Source organism: Vigna unguiculata, chromosome 8, assembly GCF_004118075.2.
Source record: "Vigna unguiculata cultivar IT97K-499-35 chromosome 8, ASM411807v1, whole genome shotgun sequence".
Taxonomy (NCBI): Eukaryota; Viridiplantae; Streptophyta; class Magnoliopsida; order Fabales; family Fabaceae; genus Vigna; species Vigna unguiculata.
In genome coordinates, this window is record NC_040286.1 from 4,527,787 (window position 1) to 4,554,659 (window position 26,873).

Genomic DNA, 26,873 nt, shown 5'->3' on the forward strand with positions numbered 1-26,873 from the left:
GTAGTGGGTTAGTTTTATCGGCAATAATGACTTATCTAAACATGGTCATGATTATTTCTTGATTTTTGCGGTCGTGAGTTTTGGTTTAATGTTCTTACTTAATGTCTTCAATAATATTTTTACACAATCGATGTAGACATGGAAATATCTTAGTTAGAATATCATAGACCTGTGTCACTTTACAAAAATAATATAAATCATTCACATGATATTTATTTATTATAATTGAACCAAAGTCTTCATTCACATGATAGACCCACTAAACAAATTTCTTTGGCGGAAAGTGTTAATCCTCGAAGGAACCCATAAGAAAGACACTTTCACCTAGAACATTATTAGTAGAGATATTTGCATTGACTTCTACGATTTTACTTTTAGGCTATAATTTTTAAAGTTGTGAAATAAAGTGTCACTAATTGATAACATCTTTTTAAATTGAATTTCTAATAAATTATTAGTTTTCATGTTCTCAAAAAAGAAGAAGAAGAAAACTTTTATTTTTATTTTATCCCAAATATATATATATATATATATATATATATATATATATATATATATATATATATATATATATATATTACTTTTTCAAAGTGATGTTAAATTATCTTATTTCAGTATCAACCCATAATTTTTTATTAGATGATTATGTATCATTTCAGTATTCAAATCATAATTTTGTTTAATACATATTATTCTTTGACATGTATTTCAATTTTATAAATATAGGAAGTAAAACTAAGAGAATTATGGCATATATTACCAAAGGTTTTAATATATTAATTAGGTAGTCAATTTGAAGAAAAAAAAACGATTGAGTATTTAAAATAAAATTTTATCTTGTGCTACATATTTGAAACTTATTTATGTTTATATAGGTTCTTTTAGCATTTGAGAAAATCCACTAATAAGATTCAACAATGATGAATTATGAACAGACTCATATAAAAAACTACAACATCATTTATAATCCAATACTTAAGAAAATGAATTTGTTGTTTTTCTTTTTCGCATAATTCTTGTCTTACCCAATGTGAAATTTAAGTTCATATTCAAAATCTTAATATAACTAGGAGATGGTGGCTTTTAATATGAACACAAATCTAATAATACACACAGTAAATATTTGCTTAAGTCTGTATTTTGATCTTAAGAGTTTGATGCAGACTTAATTAGATGCGGATTTATGAAATTTTAAGAATCATATTAGAGTATAGAGTATAGAATGTTAAGTGTTATATAATTACACTATGAAATATTATGAGTCTTGAAAATTTGTAAGAATTTTAAAAATATGAGAGATATAAAGAGTTATGATTAATATAAAAGATATGCTTACGAGAGAAACTTGTTATTTTATTCTATTCATATATTTTCTTTCATCCTATAATATATATATATATATATATATATATATATAAAATGTAACAAAATATCAAATCAATAACTTTACGTGATTTTTTGTGAGAATAAAGTCATAAAATTATTCATTTCAAAATTTTACCTTTTTAAATACGGAATTATACGGGACTTAAATAATTATGAACTTAAGCGAACGTTTATAAATGGGATGTATATTTAACTATAAATGTTAACTAATTCTTCTGACATTGATTCAAAAATTACTAACAAAAAAAAATATTTGAAATGGAAAATACATTGCTTTTGTACAATTTTAATGTATTCTCGAGACATATTAATTATTCTCGGGACACAAATTAATGTATCCTTTTCTACAAAGAATTTTAAATAATGGTTAAAATCATTTACCTATTATTCTCGAGACACATTAATTAAATCATTATATAGCGAGAGATAATATAATTTATGTTAAGTTTTTATCAGTATGTAAAGGTACGTCGATTGTGAAAGAAAAACGAGTTGAAAAGTCAGTGACATGTCCGTTGGAAGAGTTTTTGATGCGTAGAGGTTGGCCATAGACGGCTCTTCCAACTCCATTGTTGATGAGTGGGTTGAGCACTGCAGCTCCGTTCTCTATCATGGCTGCGCCTGCGTATCCAACGATGCTTGCACTTTCAGTGTTGTTAAAGTTAGTTATGGTGAAGGAAAGTGGTTGAGCTATGTTTATTGGAAGGATAAAGAGAACGAAGAACAGAAGAAAAGTTTTCTGATAGTGGAAATTTTCAAAGGACGCCAACATGGTTTATCACCAGTGAGGCTAAGCTTGAGTTAATGGCGAGACATAACTGGATAGCTATATATGACCTTGCCATAAATCAGAATTTATTATGGACCCCTACACCTTTTTTTTTTTTTTTTTGTCCATTTAATGTGATGTAAAATAATACTTTGACCCTTAACAAAATTATACCCACCTTGTAATCTATTTTAACAACAAATAATGTATGTTAAAATTTAAAAAATAAAATAAATACAATTAAAATATTATGCTTAAAATATTAAAAGGAGTGCTTTTTACCTTCAAAATTTCACAACCCATTAAAGTTTCAATAAAATCTATATTTTGACATTTCTCATTTCTCTTACTTCCATTTTACAAACTCTTTTAACAATAAAATATTACATTTACACTACAAGAAACTATCCTATTAACAATAAATTTGAGTGATCAGTTGTTATTAGTAACTAATTTGGATACTAATTTACAAAATTAAAAATTATTAATTATTAAAATAGTCAATATTATAAATAAAAAATTATAATTAGTCACTAAATTGATCCATAATCAATTTGAGACTGATTTAAAAATTAACTGATTTTGATAGTTAAAACCTAGGTAGCTAATTTTTAGTGACCAATTTCCTTTAGTAACCAAAATTATGGTAACTAAATTTTAGAATCCATTTTAGAGGCCAATTATAATTTTTCATTCTTAATAATGACTATTTTAATAATCAATATTTTTCTTTTTATTTTGTAAATTGATAACTAAACTAAATTGGTCACTATAGTAATTAACAACTTTTGATTACTAAAATTGGTTATTTATGAGACATTTTTTTTGTAGTTTTAACTAATAAACATAAATACAAAAAAATAAAATAAAATAATAAAAATATTATATTTAACTAATAAAAATAAATATAATTTTTTTAAAAAAATAAAATAATATTTTTTCAGGAGTGTCAAATGCAAGTATAAAAAAATAGGGTGTGAATATATGATGTCCCTAGTTATATTTTGGACAATGAAATGCAGATGAAGGAAAATGAAGTGTCTATTGGCGTAAGTGATATGGAGTTGACATTCAGGAGTTGCTTGCTTTAAATATTGTATTTCTCATAACATGGCTGCCTTGGCGTTTCCTATTTAATGTAAAGAAAAAGAAAATTTTGATTCATTGTGATGGATATGTACACCGAAAGAAAAAAATTAAATAATATTATATATATATATATATATATATATATATATATATATATATATATATATATATATATATGACCAGTCATACTAATCAATGTTAAAGCAACATATAATCACAAAGCTTAAAAATACATAAATATTTAATATAAATATTGGTAGTTAACGTTGAAGACTAATTCAAATTTTAATTTATAAATTGATTATAACTTTTTATTAATAATAGATATTATTTTAGATATTGTACAGTAAAAATTCAATCTCTTAAAAGCATTCAAAGATGTCATGTTTTTATTTTGTCAAAATATATATATATATATATAAAATAAAAGGTACTTTAATCCTTATACGTGTATACTTATAAGATTATCCAAATATATAATATGTATTTGTTAAAGTTTATACTTTAATTAAAAAGTCTATGAAAATTGTATTTTTATATAAAAAGGTTTACAAACTATATAATATAACCAGACAACCTACCAAGAGGAGAATACAATTCATTGATCTATTAAGACGCTAGAACATAAGGCATCCTCCACTAAAAGCTCATGTCACAAAATTTTTCTTTCTCTTTTATTTTCAAAGTCCTCTTTATCTTTGTTAGATATATCATTAGATATCTTATCTTTATGTCTATCTTTAGTTTATTTGTTATTATTTTTTAGGTATATTTTGGGCTTAGCTCATAACCTCTTTTATTATAAACACAATATCCTATGTGTATTTTCTACATAAGAAAGATTAATATCAAACATATTTTCACTATATTTAATTTTACTTAATATGGTATCTAGAGCCTAAGGTTCTTTTTAAAAAAATCCGTTGTTTTCTCGTCTTTTGATTTTTTTTTTCTTTTTCTATTTTGTAATCCTTTCTTCCTAATGCAAGTATTTTTTTTTTTGGGTTCACTTTCTTCACACTAGAAGCATTTCCTTATTTGGTAAGACTTGTGGTTGGCTTTGAGATTGTTAGTGAGTTAGTTATAGTGAATTTTGTATAATAGTTTGATATAGTAGTTTCTTTGATTGAGTTTTATTTTACTTTCTATATGCATTGCACAACTTTAATTCAAAGTAAATTGATAGAGAATTATATCTATTTGTGTTATGTATTGGGTATTGTTTGTGATTCTTTCTGAGCTGGTTAAATTATGGGAAGAAATTGAAACAATATTTCTTTGTTTTTAATAGGAATAGACTTCGATTCAAGAAAGAACTGAAACATAAAATAAAGAATAACTTTTGATTCAAAAAAGAACCTACGTATAAAGTAAAGAATAGGTTTCAGTTATGAACCAAAGCTTAAAGAAAATGAATGCGAAAAAGAAAATTTCAAATTAAAGAAGAGAAAAATATTATTGTAATTTGAAATATAAAAATATCTAAAATGATTCACGAATTTTCCAAAGTAAAATCTAACAAACCTGTAAAAGCAACTAAAAAAGAGTCTAGATTTTCTATGAAAAACCTATAAATACTTCGTTATATTTGATATTTTCAAGCATTTAAATTTAAGTTATCTATTGTCACCACTTCCTCTAACATAAATCAATTAGTATATTCAATCTTGCTCGCTTCCAAGAAAGAAACAACTCGAAATTTATAAGGAAAAAGAAAGATTTGAATCTAACTCAGTGAGATAGCAAGTCCATTTTTCTCCTTTCCCATACATTATAAAATCTAATGGAACCTTCCAATAGTCACAAGTTAAACCAAAAGAAAGACTAAGATTTTGTTAAAATAATGAGGAATATATAATTTTGTTTTATATCCATATTTTAACGTCAACTATTCTAGTGTGATGGTCAAGTAGTGCTTTTTGTTTGAGTTACGGTATGAGTTTATCAAGGATTGACATATGATTATTTATTTTAAATCTATTTGATAAAAAAACTCTATTAGATAAAACTAGAGAATATTAAGGATTGACATATTTGATAAGAGAACTCTATCAGATAAAAATTATAGAAATTTGTTCTATAAGTTTTTATACGTACTATCAGTCATTTTTGTATCGTTTTGGTACGTAATCATTTTGTTGTTAATATAAATTATATGTTGTATATTTAATTTATATAATGAATATTATTATTTATTAGGATTGCAGTATAAATAATATTAATATTGATGCAAATATTTATTTTAAATGTTTGAAATGTTTGGAAGGTCGATATAATAAATTAGAGTAGTCATAATATTTCTAACTTCTGATTGATATTTATAATAACATAATAAACATTAATTGTAATTATTTATGTGTGATGGGATGAACTTTTACACATAGTAATTTATTTTATTACATTATTTTACAATAACATAACAAACAATATTAAATTATATTTCTTAAATTGTCCACCGCAATTGAGAAAAACAATATTGTCTAATAGTTTTATCGTTTGGTTATATAAGTCTAACTGAGTAAGACTTTAGTCCATATACAAATTTTATTTCACTAGATTTATTCATTAAGACAAGTTAGCATCCGTAAAATCGAATAGTTTTATCCTTTGGTTATATGAACCTAATTAAGTAAGGGTTTTTTTGTATTTCAGAATTATTTTGATCATAAATTTGTACAATAGTGTCCGTTGATTTTTTTTTTTAAATTGCGTTAAGTTGTCATGCGGGAGGACGACATTAAAGGTTTCTTTTTTTTTTTTTCTTGAAAAAACAAAGTCGTCGTATAATCATGTACTCAAAAACCAGTAACAATTCCTCTTTCTCGTGGCACCACCCCATGAATTGCACAAGGTTTCTATGTATAAGACGACTTATAATCTTCACCTCGTTTATAAATATTCTCTCAGAATCTTCAACATCAGAAAATATCCTTTTCACTGCAACCACGCGCCGTAAATCACTCAGAAACCCTTTGTAAACTTGTCCAGAGCCTCCTTCTCCAAGCCTTCTATCATCTACAAACCCGTTGGTAGCTGCAACTATTTCGTCATAACCAAACCTTCTAGGCATTGCTTCTCTATCGAAACCAAAACCATCCTCCGTTCTTCTCTTTTTGATGGTCATCCAAGAAACACTAATAACCACGAGCAGAAAAACAATAGAGCAAATCACTGTAACAACTACTATTTTGACCTGAACCTTGCATTTGGTTGCGATGTCATTTTCTTTTTTTCCCTCTCCATGCGTAGAATTAATATCCAGGCTTGAACTGAACTCCCAGGAATGGATCACATTTTTCTCAGTGGACGATCCAGTTGAACCCGAAAACCCAACATTGACCCACTCCGGTAAAATAGCCCACAGGTCAATCTTGTACGAGAGATAAGCGGTAGGAGTAGAAGAAGAACCAGTTCCATCAAACGACCACGAAACAGCAAGGAGTTTGGCAGAAGCATTATAAGTTATTAACGCATGCCCCATCTTCCCTGTGTTGCTCTCAATATCAAACTTGGTATAATTGAGAGATGCCACAGAGTTATTGTTGATCCCTACGTGTTGCATTGGTGGGTCTAACTCGTTTATGAAAGTGTCGAATTCGACAGCAACGATGTTATTTTGGGTGTCATCGTATAGCCCGAGACGGGAGCCATAAGAAGTGGTGGTCGGAATCCGGTATGCTAGGGGTGCCAAGTAGAAGGCAAAGCCATCACCATAGATGGTTCCTAAAGATACGTCGATTGTGAATGAAAAACGAGTTGAAAAGTCAGTGACATGTCCGTTGGAAGAGTTTTTGATGCGTAGAGGTTGGCCATAGACGGCTCTTCCAACTCCATTTTTGACGAGTGGATTGAGAACTGCAGCTCCGTTCTCTATGAGGGCTACGCCTGCGTATCCAACTATGCTTGCACTTTCAGTATCGTTAAAGTTAGTTATGGTGAAGGAAAGTGGTTGAGCTAAATTTATTGGAAGGATAAAGAGAACGAAGAACAGAAGAAAAGTTTTCTGATAGTGGAAATTTTCAAAGGACGCCAACATGGTTTATCACCAGTGAGGCTAAGCTTGAGTTAATGGCGAGACATAACTGGATAGCTATATATGACGTTGCCATAAATCAGAATTTATTATGGACCCCTACACCTTTTTTTTTGTCTAGTTAATGTGATGTAAAATAATACTTTGACCCTTAACAAAATTATACCCACCTTGTAATCTATTTTAACAACAAATAATGTATGTTAAAATTTTAAAAATAAAATAAATACAATTAAAATATTATGCTTAAAATATTAAAAGGAGTGCTTTTTACCTTCAAAAATTCACAACCCATTAAAGTTTCAATAAAATCTATATTTTGACATTTCTCATTTCTCTTACTTCCATTTTACAAACTCTTTTAACAATCAAATATTACATTTACACTATAAGAAAATATCCTATTAACAATAAATTTGAGTGATCAGTTGTCAGTAACTAATTTGGATACTGATTTACAAAATTAAAAATTATTAGTTATTAAAATAGTTAATATTATAAATGAAAAATTATAATTTGTCACTAAATTGATCCATACTCAATTAGAGACTGATTTAGAAATTAACTGATTCTGATCGTCAAAACCTAGGTAGCTAAATTTTAGTGATCAATTTCCTTTAGTAACCAAAATTATGGTAGCTAAATTTTAGAATTCATTTTAGATACCAATTATAATTTTTCATTTATAATAATGACTATTTTAGTAACCAATATTTTTCTTTTTATTTTGTAAATTGATAACTAAACTAAATTGGTCATTATAGTAATTAACAACTTTTGATGACTAAAATCGGTTATTTATGAGACATTTTTTTTTTGTAGTTTTAACTAATAAACATAAATAAATAAAATAAAATAAAATAATAAAAATATTATATTTAACTAATAAAAATAAATATAATTTTTTTAAAAAAATAAAATAATATTTTTCAGGAGTGTCAAATGCAAGTATAAAAAAATAGGGTGTGAATATATCATGTCCCTAGTTATATTTTGGACAATGAAATGCAGATGAAGGAAAATGAACTCTTGGCGTAAGTGATATGGAATTGACATTCAGGAGTTGCGTGGGCTAACAGTATAACAGTTCTTGTCAAATGTCATGCTCATCCTTGCTTGCTTTAAATATTGTATTTCTCATAACATGGCTGCCTTGGCGTTTCCTATTTAATGTAAAGAAAAAGAAAAATTTGATTCATTGTGATGGATATGTACACCGAAAGAAAAAAATTAAATAATATTTTATATATATATATATATATATATATATATATATATATATATATGACCAGTCATACTAATCAATATTAAAGCAACATATAATCACAAAGCTTAAAAATACATAAATATTTAATATAAATATCGGTAGTTAACGTTGAAGACTAATTCAAATTTTAATTCATAAATTGATTATAACTTTTTATTAATAATAGATATTATTTTAGATATTGTACGGTAAAAATTCAATTTCTTAAAGTATTCAAAGATGTCATGTTTTTATTTTGTCAATATATATATATATATATATATATATATATATATATATATATAAAATAAAGTGTACTCTAATCCTTATACATAAATACTTATAAGATTATCCAAATACATATGTATATAATAAGTCTTAAAGTTTATACTTTAAGCAAAAAGTTTATGAAAATTGTAATTTTACATAACAAAATTCATAAATTATAGTATATAATTAGACAACCTACCAAGAGGAGAATATAACTCATTGATCTATTAAGACACTAGAACATAACATAAATCCTCCACTAAAAGTTCACGTCACAAAATTTGTTTCTCTCTTTTATTTTCAAAGCCCTCTTTATCTTTGTTAGATATATTATTAGATATCTTATCTTTATCTCTATCTTCAGTTTATTTATTATTATTCTTTAGGTATATTTTGGGCTTAGCTCATAACCTCCTTTATTATAAACACAATACCCTATGTGTATTTTCTACATAAGGGAGATTAATATCAAACATATTTTTACTATATCTAATATTATTTAATATGGTATCTAGAGTCTAAGGTTCTTTTTAAAAAAAATTGTCGTTCTCTCGTCTTTTGATTTTTTTTTTCTTTTTCTATTTTGTAACACTAGTACAGATTTGATAATTTACCTCGCCTTATAGGCCTCAGTTATGGCGGAACCGAAGCCTATAAGGAGGCGGTGGCAATTTTTCAATTTCAGCAACCTATATTACTCCGGTTCTACAAACAACCAGTGCCGTAAGCAGCTTTAGGCCTCGGTTCCTTAAGAACCGAAGCCTATTAGGCAGTCCAGAAATAAAAATTTTAAAATTGGCGCCAGCGAGAACACATTTGGCCTCGGTTACTTTTCGACCGAGGCAATATTGGGCAGTTTTAGGCCTCGGTTGAAATAGAACTGAAGCCTATAACCCTGCCCAGAAACCCTAATTTACAAATTTCATCAGCGCCGCAATTCACCCCTCTCTCTCACTTCCTCCCTCACCAATTCGCCCCCCACGACCTCCTCTCGTCTTCCACTCCCCTTCTCTTGGAAACCCACCACAACGCTTTAACTCTTCTCCCAAACCACACCGTCGACGACGATGATGCCCTCTGCAACGGCCACCTCCACAACCACAAGCTCAAGAATGCGGCTCTCGAAGCCGCCAACAAATCCCATGCATCCTACACCGCCTCCCCCTCCGGCGTCACCCTCCTCGACTGCCACGACAATATTTACAAAGGCTCTTACTTGGAATTCGCTGCCTTTAATCCCAGCCTCGACCCCATCCAGGCCGCTCTCGTCGCCTTCGTCGCCACGGGCGGTGGCGACTACCACGACATTGTGGATGTCGTTTTGGTGGAGAAGGAAGACGCCGCCGTTAAACAGGAGCAGACGGCGAGGTTTGGGAGCGTGAAGATGAACTCTCGATGGTGATGGCAGCGTGAAAGCACGGTGGTGATGGTTCAGCTGCAAGCGCGGTGGTGATGGTTCAGCTGCTGTAATTTCGAATTGCGGGCAGCTTGCTCATGGTGGTTCAATGGGGTATGGTGTTGCGGTGGCTGCGAATTTTATTTTTTTTAAAAAAATATTGAATCTATGGCTTCGGTCTCTCTACAACCGAGGCAGAAAAGATATATATGGCTTCGGGTAATGACCAAGGCCAAAAGGGAGTGCCTTTTTGCCTCGCTTTAATATGTCTCGGTTCTTAAACCAAGACAGAATCTCAAAAATAATCGGGACCAAAAGGGGATACTGCACTAGTGTAATCCTTTCTTTCTAATGGAAGTATTTTTTTGTTGAGTTTCTTCACACTAGAAGCATTTCCTTTTTTGGTTCTCTAAACATCTATAAGGCTTGTGGTTGGCTCTGAGATTGTTAATGAGTTAGTTATAGTGAATTTTGTATAATAGTTTGATATAGTAGTTTCTTTGATTGAATTTTATTTTATTTTATATATGTACATTGCACAACTTTAACTCAAAGTAAATTGATAGAAAATTATACTATGTTTGTATTATGTATTGGATATTGTTTGTGATTCTTTTTGAGTTGGTTAAATTGTGGGAAGAAATTGAAACAATATTTCTTTTTTTTTAATAGGAATAGGCTTCGATTTAAGAAAGAACTAAAGCACAAAGTAAAGAATAGGCTTTGATTCAAGAAAGAACTGACACATAAAGTAAAGAATAGATTTCAGTTATGAACCGAAGCTTAAAAAGATTAATGCGAAGAGAAAAATATTATTATAATTTGAAATATAGAAATATCTAAAATGATTCATGAGTTTTCCTAAGTAAAATCTAGAAAACCTATAAAAGCACTTAGAAAAGAGTCTAGATTTTCCATGAAAAACCTATAAATACTTCGTTATGTTTGATATTTTCAAGCATTTAAATTTAAGTTATCTATTCACTTGTCACCCCTTCCTCTAACATAAATCAATTAGTATATTCAATCTTGCTCGCTTCCAAGAAAGAAATAACTCGAAATTTATAAGGAAAAAGAAAGATTTGAATCTAACTCAGTGAGATAGCAAGTCCATTTGTTTCCTGTCCCATACATTATAAAATCTAATGGAACCTTCCAATAGTCACAAGTTAAACCAAAAGAAAGGCTAAGATTTGTTGTCAAGGTCTATATAGACCAAATAACCCTTCAAAGAAACTCCTCCACTCACATGTGCATGGACTTGACTATGCTAAAATAGACTTTATCTATATGTTAACCAATTGATTTCATCAAGCATAGTATAATCACTCTACATAAACGACATTTTTGCTACAACTTTTCACCTTCAATCATGCAGAACTTCCCTACTTTATTATCACCATCAATTTGTTGCTGCTATGAAATGTTGCATGCTGAATCACTTTTAAACTTTCCTTTACCAAACTTCCCGGTTTATCTTTATTCTTTTGTATTCATGGTACGAAATAAACACAATTCTCACAATCGAACACAACCAACAGATAGGGAAGAGAGGGATAGAACAAAGAAAAATTAATAAAACTTATTATATTAAGTTATAATTAACAAATAAAAATGTCTCTAGGTTCAATTAGATAGCTAATTTAACATTAAGTCATTTCTTTAATAAGATTTCTTAAGCAATTAATAACTTTAAGATGAAAGGCTTACAAATAAGTTAGTAATTCTTATCTTCATTTAAAGTTGTAGGTTTTACCGTAACGTTCACCTAAATCTATTTTTAAAAAAGGGTTTTCTAACTATTATCGAAATTACAGAGTCAGGATTTCTTTAGTTAAAAATAATCAATCGAATAATCACATAATGTTAGAAAGGGAAGGATAAATTATGAATAGAATGTTACATTATTCTCTATCAACAAGATATTTAATCACTAATAATTTTACACTGACCAATAAAAAAAAAAAACTCAAGGTAAATATTCCAATGTATGTGTCTGCATGCAATGATTTATAGTATAACATTTTTTATTTATATTTTTCTTTCTTTGCAATCTGCTCTTAGAGTGTGATCCTTCAGGTCAACAAATCTTTTCTCAAACATTTTTTGTATATTTTTATATTCCTCGCTTTATTTTTATTTATTTTTTCATTAGAATTGCTTTAACCTTAAAGAAATCCTATTATTTTTGTATATATTATTATCCATGACCGTGTTCTCCACATAACTTCTCATCAACAACCAAATTAAAGTTTGCTATCAACTCAAGCTGACAAAAGACATAAAAAAAATAGTTTCAAATTCAATGGAGATAAGAAAGTTAAACATTGTATATATAAGGAAAAGAAAAAACAAACAAACCTATTATTTTAAGGTTTTATGTTGAAAGTGATATAAATCTTAATGTGTATTTAGATTCATATTTTATTCATGTTGTTTGTTTTCTTGATCTCTCTTAAAAGACTTATAAGTGTTATCAAAGAAGATTATTAGTGTTGTTGATTCGCTTAGAAAAAGGTGTTCTGTATTGGATGATTAGAAAGTGATGTCAATTCTTATTTTATGGGTTGAGAGCATAAAATTTCCACAAATTAGAAATTTAGAAATACTTACATCACAAATTTCAAAAGTAATAATATTGTCATAGACGTTCATCTTCTCACAACCTTTTCTTTTATCATTTGTGGGGACTTCAACCTCAATGTTACAAGTACATGAAGATGATTCTACTGATTCTTTTCGATAAAGATACTTTAATTAGTATATGAACTATTCTTAGCTAGTATAATGAATACAAATATAAAAACAAAAACACGAAAATGTGACCTGCAATAAGAGCAGCTTTCACCGTGTTGTCTGCGCTTGGTGCGATGGCTTGACCATTAGACATGTGTGATGCTGGGGCATGGCGTGATAGGGTGTGGCATGACATTAGGGGTTTCTTAATCCGATCTACTTTTAATCCGATCTACTTTTATTTCGATCCAATTCATTTGAAATTTACTTTATTAAAATTTTAATCTATTTAAAATTTATTTTAATGAATATGGATTTTAATCTAATCTACATTTTATACATTTTATGAATTGGATATTCATTCTCTAAATCAAGATTTTTAAATATGAATAATCCAAAAAATCCAATCCAAATGTTCAATTTAAAGTTTTAGTTGGGTTAGGCTAAAGGTTCAGATGGACTAGGCTAAATTCAGACTCAGACGAGCCTTGCTCGACGACCTAAAGTGCCGAGCGGGCCCGACGACTCGAATGAGACATCAAGCCTGACAACCTGAATGGGTCGGCGAACCCAAAGACACAAACGGGCTAGGCGGGTCCAACGAACCAAACGAGTCGGTTAAGCTCGACGACCGGAAGAAGTCGAGCGGGCCTAATAACCCGAACAGGGCAAGAGGGCCCGAAGACCTGGATGGACTAGGTCGGCCACATAACTCAAACGAGTCATGTTCGATAACCTGTACGGACTGGGTAGGCCCGACGACCCTGATGGATCGAGCAAGCCCAACGACCCGGACAGGCTGAGTCGGCCCGACGATTCGAACGGACCGTGCCAGACAACCCGTAAAAACTAGACAGACCCGACGACCTTGACGGGCATGGCGGGTCTGACGACCCGACCGTGTGAGGTCGGGCTGGCACACGACTTAATTGTGTTTGGCCGGCACGACGAGTCAGACAAACCTAGCCTGGCCCAACGATCTAGACGGGTAAGCTTGGTTCGGTCTAACGACTTAGACGGGTCCTAGACCTTGACAGGTCCTAGACCTTAATAGGTCCTAGAGCTAGACGCGACTTTTTTGTCTTGTGGATGTTTTTGGCCCTAACCCACATGGGCTAGGGTCTATATATGTGGGTTGGACCAAATTAACAGCTTTAGCCAAATTGTATAGTGTCGTCCTTAAGAGCATATGTTTTAGAAAATTCAATTTAAATTTCTTTTTTAAAAAATGGATTCTGAATTTTAAACTTGACTCAAATATTTAAAATGAATTTAAATCTAAACATTTGGATCTGAATTTTAAGAAAATTCAAACAAATTTTACTGAAAAAACAAATTTTGATCGAAAATTTAATCTAATTATTTAAATTTAAAATAAATGTGGATTTAATTATTAAAAATTCAATCCATGAACAACCCATGTCTATGTGACATATATTTGCTTTGAATCCCGTCATAAAAAAAAAAAAAAAAATCCTCTATGTTAAAGATTTGTTCGTTAAAAAATCATTTTTTATTACAAATTCAACACCGTCTCTCTTTTGAACTCTTTTTCTATGGCCAATTTGTGAAAATAGTATTAATCCTGGTTTTAGTAAGCTCCCTGCGATTCTTTTCTGAACCTCAAGTCGAACCACTTCGTTCTAATCTAGCACTATTAATAAATTATTTTTGAATTTATTACATTAACATCTTAAATTTTAGGAAGTTTTCGTTTTGAAATTAAATTCTAATGAATCATTCCAAAAAAGAAAATATTTGTTTGAGTAATAAATTTTGATAATTTCTTTTATAATTTTAGGTGTCATTTTTTAAATAATTCTAATTTTTTTTTTCATTCTCAATATTTTAAAAACTATTTAAAAAATAACACCTTTTGTCAAAATTTAATAGTAAACTGTATTCTTCTGATCATCATGACCATTTCAAAACGTGTGGTTAGGGGTCACTACGTCATTCTATTATGATTTATATGCAAGTTTCGTATGAATCATCTTCTTCCGTGTCTTACCTGCAAGTTGCAAAGACATATAAGACAATCCTGAACATGCTTCCTCGGACCTAGTATACTCTGTCAAAGAAAACCATGATAGCTACCTCAGAAAATTCCCACCACTGGACAACTTTTCTTGTTCTGCTTATCCTTCCAATGACCATAGTTCAACCATTTTCCTTCAGCATAACTAACTTTGAAGACTCTGAAAGTGCAGCCCTAGTTGGATACGCTGGCGTAGCCAAGATTGTGAACGGAACCATACTACTCAACTCACTCACCTACAGTGGAGTTGGAAGAGCAATCTATGGCCAACCAATACACCTCAAAAACTCTTCTAACCAACGAGTCACCGATTTTTCAACTCGTTTTTCGTTCACTATCCAATCCCCTAACTCCATTTACGGTGATGGCTTTGCCTTCTACGTTGCACCTCTTGCCTACCAGATTCCGAAAACCGACTTAGCTGGTGTCCGTCTCGGCCTATACGATGAAAACATACCCATAGTTGCTGTCGAATTTGACACTTTTATAAACGAATTAGACCCACCATTGCAGCACGTAGGGATCAACAATGGCTCTGTGGTATCTCTCAATTATACCAAGTTTGATATCGAGAGCAACAAAGGGAACATGGGGCATGCGTTGATAACCTACAACGCTTCTGCCAAACTCCTTGCTGTTTCGTGGTTCTTTGAGAGAACCAGTTCCGCTTCTACGCCTAACGCTTATCTTTCCTACCAGATCGACCTAGCGGAACTTCTACCGGAGTGGGTCGCTCTTGGTTTTTCAGGTTCAACCGGGTCGTCCATTGAGGAAAACGTCATCCATTCCTGGGAATTCAGTTCTAGTCTGGATCTAACCATTTCCCCAGCAAACGAAGAAAATGTGATCGCAACAAAATACAAGGGTCGGAGAAAAGTAGTGGTTGTTGCAGTGATTTGGTGTACTATTTTTGTGATCGTGGTTGTTGGTGTTACGTGTTGGATGATGAAGAAGAGAAGAAACGAGGATGGATTTGGTTTTGACAGAGAAGCTATGCCTAGAAGGTTTGGTTATGACGAGTTAGTTGCAGCCACGAACGGGTTTGCAGATGATAGAAGGGTTGGAGGAGAAGGTGGGCATGGAGAAGTTTACAAAGGATTTGTGAGTGATTTAGGACGCGTGGTGGCGGTGAAAAGGGTTTGTTCAGACGTGGAAGATTCGGAGGGAATATTTAGAAACGAGGTGAAGATCATAAGCCGACTTATACATAAAAACCTGGTGCAGTTGATCGGGTGGTGCGAGGAGGAAGGGGAGTTATTGATAGTTATGGAGTACTTAGATAATGGAAGCCTTGAGACTCATCTGTTTGGGAACAGAAGGAGTTTGAAATGGGGTGTGAGATACAATATAGCGTTAGGTGTGGCTAGGGCACTGCGTTATCTTCATGAAGAGGTGGAGCAGTGTGTTGTTCATAGAGACATAAAGTCAAGTAATGTTTTGTTAGACACAGATTTCAACACTAAGGTTAGTGATTTTGGGATAGCAAAGTTGGTGGATCCGAGATTGAGGACTCAGAGGACAAAGGTGGTGGGGACATATGGGTACCTAGCTCCAGAATATGTAAAGGAAGGGAGGGTTAGCAAAGAATCAGACATATACAGTTTTGGGGTTTTGGCTTTGGAGATAGCATGTGGAAGGAGGAGTTATGATGATGTGGGTTTGATGAATTGGGTGTGGAAACATTATGTGGATGGGAAGATTTTGAATGGTGCTGATGAGAAAATGAAGAGGGATTTTGATGTGAGTGAAATGAGATGCTTGCTCACTGTGGGACTATGGTGTACCCTACAAGACCATAAGGAAAGACCAACAGCAGAACAGGTTATTAATGTTCTTCAACAAAAAGTGTCACTGCCAATCCTGTCTACTAAACATGCATGATCCTGCTTCTTATCCTGCAAAAGTGCAAAGGGGAAGCATATTTCAAATTTGATGTCATATTTTAAGTAGTCAAGAAATATGGTTAATTATTATAAAAATAAAAATAAAAAACGATTTAGAAGATCTAATTTTATATTATCTTTGTAATTTATCAATTATTAACAATGTTATCTAAGTCATATTAGAAACACTGAAGTTTAAAATAATAAAATAAAGTTTGTTATAAATATATTTTGGCCACAGTGTATGGTTTTGGTATATTCTTGTATATATCTTTCACTTATTTAATATTTTTTAATGAGACAGTGAAAAATAATTTACTAAATGAGTGTAAGAATGGGTCAAATATTTTTTTTCCTTAACAATAAACATTAAAGTTTACCAAAAGCTTTTAGTTCAAGAAAATCAACCCGACAGCTTTATCAATAAGTAGCTTTCATTTAATTTATAATTTTCATTTTGGAATGCTTCCTGAACTTTTAAAATACTCATCACACATATGTTAATCTTGCCAAGTGGAGTCCAAAGCAGTTTTAGTGATGTAATAGTGTCTTTCTTGGCTCTTTTCTATGAAGACTGTTAAATTCTGGTTTTTTTTTATAAGTATAATAAATATCGAGTGAATGATCATAGATATGTTAGAATCAAAATTAATTAATTAATTTTGTCTTGATGTTTAGTTTGTGCTTCTTAAGAAAAATTATATTATTATATAATAATAATTTTTTTTAAATTATTAATTTCTTATTAAAAAACTCAGTGCTTTATTTAATTTTTTCAAAAAAAATGTATATGTTTTTTTATTTAAACTAGTCATTTTATTTAAATTAGCTGATTAAATTTTATTTTATGTTTTAGAAATTTAATTTGTTATTTATCAATTTAAACTATTATTAGACAGCTTTTTTTGTTTTGCAATTTTCATTGTATTTATGTAATGTAAAATATTCGCATTAATTAAAACTTAACAAATGTTGTGAGAAGCCGGTTAACATTTACAAATTTATAAAAAATTTTGATCCTAGTGTAATATATTGAATAAAATAAATAACATGGACGAAAGTGAATAAAAAATAAAGTAAAAATTCTATATATTAATTTAATCATAATATTTAAGTGAAAAGAAGTTTCACATCATAAAAAATTTATTTAGCACTTAAGTTTATTCTTATTATAAAAGAAAACAACATTTCCTTATTAAGACATAAATTTACTTCATTTTTTTATAATACTTCAATACTTAAAACTGAAAAAAAAATAGAAAGCTTAAAACAGAAAAAAAATTATTTTCTTCTTTAAAATTCTTAGTAACTGTTTTTTATTTGTAAAAATAGAATGTTATTATTTAAAGAGAAAGTTAACTCTTTTGATATCATACCCTTAGTCATTAAATATGGTCACTTCAAGAATGTTTCAAATTAGCCGCAAAAAAATTGTGTCTACATCAAGTATGACGCTAATAGCGTCGGCCTTACGTCCGTTAAGCCGACCCTACACAAGAAAAAAATATAAAATATTTAAAGTGGAAGTCAGGTAATATATATTAACATTTTATATTATTATTGAAGTTTTACGTCGCAGTTAGCGTCTTCGAAGACGACGCAATAGAGTCGCGCAAGTATGGGACGCAATAGAGTCACGCAAGTCTGGAACGCAATAGTGTCCACTTTTGTTGACTCTTTGTCGACGTTAGGTCTAAGAAAGAGGAAAAAAATGAGAAGTTAAAAAGATTCGCACATATTAAAGTTCCCCCTTTTATTTGGAGTCTTGACCTTTCAGCTAGCTTAAATCCACTTCGCACGTAATATTTTGAAGAAGAAGCTACATTTCGAGAAGAAGTTTCATTTCTCACTTCTTCGAGCAAGAAGTTGTTTTCTCACTTCTTCGAGCAAGAAGTTGTTTTTCTCAAAAGCTTTTAGCAAGAAGATGCATTCCTCACTTCTTTGAACAACAAGGTGCATTTCTTTTTTTTTTTTTTTGTTGTTCCAGCTGCATTTGTGTACCACATTTATTTTTCAGCTTCATTTCTCATTTCTTTTGCAGTGCACCTCCGAACTCCATTCTTGCCGGACCTCCATTTCTTATGAAGATTGGTGAACGAACAAATTTCAAGGTTTGTGGAGCTTGAGCGAATCCCCACTTAGTTGTTGATTTCACAAATTCGACTGGGAGTTACTAGGTAAGGTAAAAACACCTCTCTGATTCTTTGATTGTGAAACCCTAATGTATCTCAATATTGAAGTCGAACGTGATTGGGAGGTACTAGCATAGGCATGTGTTTAGCCTGCAAAAAATGGTATTGTAGCATTGCCCAATTGGTTTTTTATGGCTTTCTGTTCTTGCCAAAGTTGGTGAAGAGGACAAGAATTTTCTTGCAGCCCTTTTGTTATCCATTCACCATCACTGGTCTGGTGTGCCTTTTTCCACCTTGCAAGTCACATTTGTTTTGAATCTTTCTCTGCTTCTTGACCCAGTTGTGTAAGACTTTGATGGTCTATGAAAGAAGTGTATGCTCAATCCATCTCATGTAATGTAACTTGTCCTAGTATATTAGCTGTAATGTAACTTTGTTGCATTTTTGTCAAGTCGTGTGAGTGTTACCTTCAGCAGTAGGTAAAACAGGTGGTGGTTGGTTGAAACTAGTTTACAATTAAGCCTATGGTCATACAGATTTGTGTGTGCAATGGTGTTATATCAGCAAATGGTGTTATATCAGCAGCTACCTTAGTCCTTTCATGTCTTGTTTCACTTTTTGTTGCAAAAGCAAACTCTAGTTTTACCGAAAGAATGTTGAATTCCGTGAATCATGTGAGCTTTGGTCAGTTATGCAAGTGAGACATTCAATTCATTGATTTGAGAAAAAAAGTATCCAATTCAAATCATAACTATGCAAGTGTCCAATCAAGTGTATCTAGGTAAGATTTGTTCCTACTTTTCTTTTGACCACAATCTGCTTATGTTCCTCCTGAAAATTTAGGAAGTTAAATTTTAAAATCATTGAATATAGAACAAAGAAGATTTTATAGGGTCTTCAATACTTATTCTCATGTTCTCGAAAACAGTAAGATTCTCAACAAAAAATTTAATGAGTCTTGTAAGAGTAGCAATTGTGTTATCATGGCCTGCAACTAGCAAAGTTAATATATTATCCTTGAATTGGTTATATGTGAGTTTATTTTCATCCTCTTCTCCATCTTCTTTGTTGTGTTTCATAACTAAGGAATCTAATTAGAAAATTTGTTGAATGTCTTGGCCACTTCTCTGCAAAATTGTAGAATCTAACATTTCATTCATCCTATCCCGAGCATGCACTCATTCATAGCATGGATCAGAGTGAAAAAGAGTTTTGTACTACTATGTTACCTTTGTTTACACATACTTAAATTTTGAAATTGCAAAAAAAAAAAAGAGACCATGACCCACCGATATACCTACCTCTGTCTCTGCTCGCGTTTCTCTAACATTTGACACCATTACATTAACTCAATCAATCATCCACAATTACAAAATAGAAATTGAAGTTTTATTAACTATTTTATTACAAAACCATAAATATTAGTTTTTCTTAAATTTTAGATAGAATTAATTAGGGTTTCTATGTTACTGGTAGATTATATTATATATAGTTTTAACTTTTGTATTTCTAACTTTTGCCTTTTCTAATTTTATAACAGAATATATTTATGAAATGAAGAAGAAAAATTGTTCCTGGAAGTTTAAAAGACAATGATGCAAATAAAGAATAAATAATCTTAAAATTTGATCTGCTCCTCCCGTGAAGGCTCTAAACCCATGATCATATGTTCAATCACTTTTAATTAGTTTATTTTTTTAATATCAATTAAAACTAAAGCTTTTTTTAAGACGGATTCTAATCATTTTTATTACTATTAGATATATCATAATGCATTTAATATATTATATAATTCAAAATATATTTTTTCTTTTTTTTTCAATATTTGGTGTTATTGTATAACCTTGTATTACACTTTTTGTTCAAAATTTGTCTTTATTAAGGCTAAATATTAGATAAAGATAAATATTAACAATATTATTTTTACTGTGCTTTTAATCATACCATCCATAATCCTAGAAAGGTCTAGATTCACAATTAAGGACTTCATTAAGAAAATCTCACTTGGAGATTAAGTGAGATTTTTGGAGCTCAAATATTTTCTGTGGTGTTCATTTTTTCAACCACTGTTTTTACATGCCAACATATTATATTTGGTAGATAGTCATATTGAGAGTGATTGCATTGTAGAATCACTTTCTTGCATTAAATATATAACAACGGAAATATTCTTTTGTCTGAATATTTATTTTATTTTATATAACAACGTTTTGACTTGACTTGTGATTTTTTTTTATGAAATAATACGTTTTTCTTTTAATTGGTTTTTAATATTAAAATAAAAAAAATGAAAAATGAAAAACCACTTAAAAAATAATACCTAAAATTATAAGAGAAAGTTATCAAAATTTAATAGAGAGAAGATTAATTTTCATCTCTTTTTGTGGGATAAGATGTGCATGCCACCTTTATTACATAACATAATCAAGTACATCATATATATATATATATATATATATATATATATATATATATATATATATATATATATATATATATATATATCACCTATAATACATATCCTTATCAGTGACATCTAGTATTTAGATGTTCATCCATGACTTTTCAAACAGAAAACAGATCATCTTCCAACCACTACCACTAAATACTTTGTAACAAAACCAACATCAAAAATAAAATAAAACGAAATAAACTACGCATAACTTATCATCAGAACCTGACTTCAAATTAACGTCCAGTAGTGACAAAACTGTTAGTGAAGGGTAGAGATTGTAAGGAATTATAATTGGGTAGTGCATGCGTGTAAGAACTTAGAGAAAAAGAAGGACGATCATGCATATCAAGTGGAAGCTCTGGTAATGGCGTTTCTAGCTCAAGAACTTTTATTACTTCTGCAGCCTTTGGTCTTTCCTTGTCGTTAGGGTTAGTACACCACAACCCTACAACGATCAAGCTTCTCATTTTATCCACATCAAACTCCTTCTTCAATCTCTCATCAACAACATCCATCACATTCCCTTCCACATACTGTTGCCACACCCAGTTCATCAGAGGCACATGAAACTCTCCATCACGGTAAGTCCTCCTTCCACATGCAAGCTCAAGAGCCACAACCCCAAAACTATAAATGTCTGATTCCTTGCTAGCCCTACCTCCGTTCATGTATTCTGGGGCAAGGTACCCGTAAGTCCCCACCACCCCTGTCCTCTGAGTCTTCAACCTTGGATCCACCAACTTTGCCATCCCAAAATCTCCAAGCTTTGTGCTAAAATCTGTGTCCAACAACACATTCGCTGACTTAATATCCCTGTGAAGAACACTCTGCTCCGCATCCTCGTGAAGATAACGAAGTCCCAAAGCCACTCCCAACGCTACCTTGTACCTAATGTCCCAGGTCAGAGTTTTCTTGTCGCCAAAGAGATGAGTGTCGAGGCTTCCATTGGGCATGTACTCAAAAACCAACAGAAACTCTCCTTGCTCGTGGCACCACCCTACGAACTGCACCAAGTTTCTGTGTATAAGACGGCTTATGATCTTAACCTCGTTGATGAAAACCCTCTCTGAACTTTCAAAGTTAGTGAAAATCCTTTTCACAGCAACAACCCTCCCTAAATGGCTCAGAACCCCTTTGTAAACCTGTCCCGAGCCTCCTCTTCCAAGCCTTGTTTCATCCGCGAACCCTTTCGTGGCTTCAACTAGTTCTGTGTAATCAAACCTTCTCGGTATAGTTTCCCTGTCCAAATCAAACCTAGCCGAACGACCTTTACCAACCTCATCATAACCACAATCGCCGTTACCCCTTCTCTTCTTCATGATTACTATCCAAGCTGCAACATTCGCTGCCACGGCCACCAAAATCATTGAACACGCCACCACCACAACCACCATAGCCCTGCTCAACCCATTCCCCCTCTTCTCATTGCCACCAGAGGGATTATCTTTCGAAGCAGTGGAAGAATTCAGCGTGGAACTGAACTCCCACGAGTGAATGATGTTTCGTTCGGTGAGTTCGCCGGTGGAAGCAGAGAACCCAACATCAACCCACTCGGGTAGAATTCCCAAGAGGTCTATCTGGTAAGAAAGTGAAGAATTGGAGTATCTCGTTGCGGTTCCGTTGAAGGACCAAGCCACAAAAAGGGTCTTGTTGGAAGCACTGTAGGTTACCAAAGCGTTACATTTCTTCCCCAGATTTTCGTCGATCTCAAACTTTCCGTAAGTCGCAGATACGATAGAGTTATCGTCTATGCCAACGTGCTGCATTGGAGGGTCAATTGAGCCGTTAAACGTGTCAAACTCAACAGCGAGAATGCGATTTTGGGGAAGGAAGCTATTGTAAGAGCCATTGAAAAGGCCAAAAGTGCCACCTGCACCGTTTGGAGGAATCTGATAGCCGTGAGGGGCTATATAGAAGGCGAAACCGTCAGCGTAGGAACCCGTTTCATCGTTTCTTTTTTCAATAGAAAAAGTGAAGCGTGTTGTGAAGTCTGTTACAACTCTTGAAGACGAATCCCAAAGGTGCAAAGGTTGTGCAGACAAGGCTCTCCCGACACGGAATAAATACGAAACTATGTTAAGGTCTACGGAACCATTCTTTGTTTTGCCGTCACCCATGTACGCCATGTTTTTTGCACTCTCAGGGTCGTCGAAGTTTGTTATGTTGAAATTTAGTGATTCCACTGTTCTAAGGAAAGGAGAAGGAAATGCTAAGAGTAGAACAAAAATGGTCACCATGTTTAGAAATCTCATTCTCAATGGCTGTTTTCTGGTCTGAACTTTTGCTGGAGCTAAGGAATTCATCAGGAAACAAAAGAAAGAATGAGAGAACAAGAACAACAAAAGTGGATTTGTTTCCGAGAATGAGTGAGTTTGTTCTGAATTTGTTCATGCAGGTTGCTGCTTAAATAAAGTTTAACTCAAAATTTAGTAAATTTTCTTTTTAATAATATAAAGTATTTCATCGTGAAATTTCTATGAACTTTTATACAGTTATTGAAGCATGGTGAAGATAAAAAAATATTTTAAATTCAAAGAATAAAAAATTACTTTTTACTTTGTCAAATCTACATCTCATTAAAGTATAAATGCAAAATTATAAAAGTGTATTAGTTTTATAAAATACTGAAAACAAAAAAAAAATAAAAATAATAATGTATGATAAGTACTTATATTAGAGATTAACTAAAGAGGAAGATCAGATAAAGAAGTTTTACTGACTGAGTCTAAATATTTCCTATAGGTTACATCTCAAATACTCGAAATGTCGTGTACTGCACTTTTCTTATTTATTTATTTTTTCATTTCAATTGTTATGTTGACTTGGTAGTCAAGCGTAATGAAGAGGAAGGAGAGTGAGACAATTACGTGAATTAATTTAGTTGTGGTGGAAAAAATATATGTTGTTGTTGGACCAAGTCTTCACAACATTGAGCAAAGTAGAAACACAATATTTTAATTTTCAAATCAAAAATAAAAGCATTAGTAATAGTTATAATTACACGTTTATCCTATCTGAGAAATTCAAGAATAATTTTTCAATAATTACATTGATAATTGGATTCCATGTCGAGATTTGTTTGACAAATATAGTTTACTTTTTATCAGAAAATATATTTTTTATATACGCAAATCTAGGGGAAAAAAACTAGAATTTTATTCATAAGTATTTTTTTTCAAATATAGTTATCTATCTCTTTATCTCATGTAAAAAAAATATTGACGTAAGAACATGTGATATCATTTAATTGATTTATTTTCCCGTGCAATACAGACAACTTATATATCTGATTTTTTTTTTCTTTTGGAAAACATATACTAGAATAGTACTGTATTAGTTATTTGATTTTGTTTTCTTTTTGGAAAACATACTGTTTATTTATTTAATTACAATAGTTAAAGGGAAAATTATAAACATACACTTTTCAATTTTTCTAAACCTTTCTAATAATAAAAAACTAATATTTTTATTTCTATTTGATTTATCTTAATTTATTTTATATTTTAAGGTAAAAAATACTCTTTTATTAGTGTTAGATGGGTGTTTGTATATCATCACCCACAGATAAAATGTGTACAGTAAATATATTTTTCTTATTGGAACAATCAATTAATTTCTTAAAATTTAAATGAATCTTTATTTTATCATTTCATTCTAACTATAATGTTATAGATAATTTTTTTATAATTATAATATTTATTATCTATTATCACGATTTAAAAATAACCAATGCGGATAGCTACAACCACCCAATTTAAATATAAACAAAAATGATTTTCTTTAGAATGAAAAATAGTAATTATGGCACTTAAGTTCATTAAATAACTAGAACTATATATCTATTGAGATGAGGCTTAAGTTCAAATGAACATAAATTGGGTTGAGAGGGTCAAAAATTGCTTATATTTGAATTCAAAGAAAAATACCTAAGATTAATTTATTTTTTATATGATATTAACAAATAAATCATCATTATTTTTTAAGTTATGATAATAATAAATTTATTTTAGTATACTTCTGTTAATATCTGTAATAAATATTTATTTCACAAATATATCATTATTTAATAAAAAAAAATATGTTGATACATAATGATAAACTTAAAATACTATTATTGTAGATATTGAAACTTGTATAGCACGGTGTCTTCTTCTGAAGCTATGTATAAAGTATTTGGTTTGAAACGTTATTGACTGAATTAAATGATCCAACGTAATGCAGAGGAAATTTCACAGTAGATAAGTAAGATAATTTGGTTTTGATTCTCATTTCTGTGTTATAATTGAATCGAGTTAGCATAGAATAAGCCAATAATGGATGCCAATAATGGATGCAAATAATTTAGGAGTGTAAATTGAGGTAGTAATTGGGGTGGGGCCCACGCTAGGGTTTTATTTTTTCAAGTTATGAAAGTTTCCACTAATCTCGCTTAAATTTATTTGTTTTGTAAGTCATATTTGTATTTTTAATGTTTTAGGAACGAAGCTTTCAATAATATGCAAAATAATTCGAAGACATTTTTCTAAAGATAATTAATTGAATTACGATTTCATGTTATTATATACTTCCTATCTTCCTTGAGGAGTATTATGAATAAGGTGAGTTAAAATTAAGATATAATTAGTCGTATAGTATCCAGTTTGGGGCTAGAGTGTTAAATAGGTATCCGATTTAAAAAAAATGTCAATTGCATCCTAACTTTTGAACAAGTGCTTCAATTAGGTCCTTTCAGACAGAGTTGACTAATGTCGTTAGTCAATGTGCCACGTGTCAGTCTGTGGTTTTTTTAAATTTTTTTAAATTTTTTTATTTTTTTTTAATTTTTTGAAAAAAAAATAAAAATGCCACGTGTCAAGTTCCTGTGTGTGACACGTGGCATTGTCACGTGACATTACAATGCCACGTGTCAATATCACTATCAGATGTCATTGTGTTGATTTCGATTTAGTCTCCATATATTAGGGGTGGCAAACGGGCCAGCCCAACTCGTTTTGGCTCGGCCCGTATGTGGCCCGTCAAAAAACGGGCCTGGACGGGCTGGCCCGTCAAACAGAAACGGGCCAATAGTCACAACCCGTCTCGTATAGGACGGGCTAACGGGCCAGGCTGGCCCGTCTAGTTTTTTTTTTTTTTTTAATTAGTTTTCAAATTTTTTAATTTGTTTTATTTTTTAAATTTGTTTATATATATATAAATTATTATTAAAGTCATATTTAATCAAATAAAATATTATTTTAACTTTTAATTGATTAGTTAATGTTTTTAATTAGATAAGTTAAAATAATTATTAAATTTACATATTAAATTATTCAATTATAACTAATAATTCAAACTTAATTTGTAGGTGTTAATGATTTAAATTACAATACTATTATATATTTATACATTTAAAATATATAACCTAAAAAATTAATCTTTTTAATTATTTTTATTTTATTTT

The 26,873-nt window shown here is 31.0% G+C and overlaps 3 protein-coding genes across 3 annotated transcripts; 1 reads left to right on the forward strand and 2 right to left on the reverse strand.

Moving 5' to 3' along the window:
- Positions 1–5,981: 5,981 nt before the first annotated feature.
- On the reverse strand, positions 5,982–7,357 carry LOC114194252 (L-type lectin-domain containing receptor kinase IX.1-like). Its single transcript, XM_028084375.1, has one exon. The coding sequence runs from the start codon at positions 7,278–7,280 to the stop codon at positions 5,982–5,984; it is 1,299 nt and encodes a 432-aa protein (XP_027940176.1). The 5' UTR covers positions 7,281–7,357.
- A 7,654-nt stretch (positions 7,358–15,011) lies between these two features.
- LOC114194254 (L-type lectin-domain containing receptor kinase IX.1-like) lies at positions 15,012–16,844 on the forward strand. Its single transcript, XM_028084378.1, has one exon. The coding sequence runs from the start codon at positions 15,012–15,014 to the stop codon at positions 16,842–16,844; it is 1,833 nt and encodes a 610-aa protein (XP_027940179.1).
- Positions 16,845–21,489: 4,645 nt separating this feature from the next.
- On the reverse strand, positions 21,490–23,790 carry LOC114194180 (L-type lectin-domain containing receptor kinase IX.1-like). The gene has a single exon (XM_028084274.1). It carries the CDS (start codon positions 23,734–23,736, stop codon positions 21,667–21,669), a length of 2,070 nt encoding a protein of 689 aa, XP_027940075.1. The 5' UTR covers positions 23,737–23,790; the 3' UTR covers positions 21,490–21,666.
- Between the last annotated feature and the right edge of the window lie 3,083 nt (positions 23,791–26,873).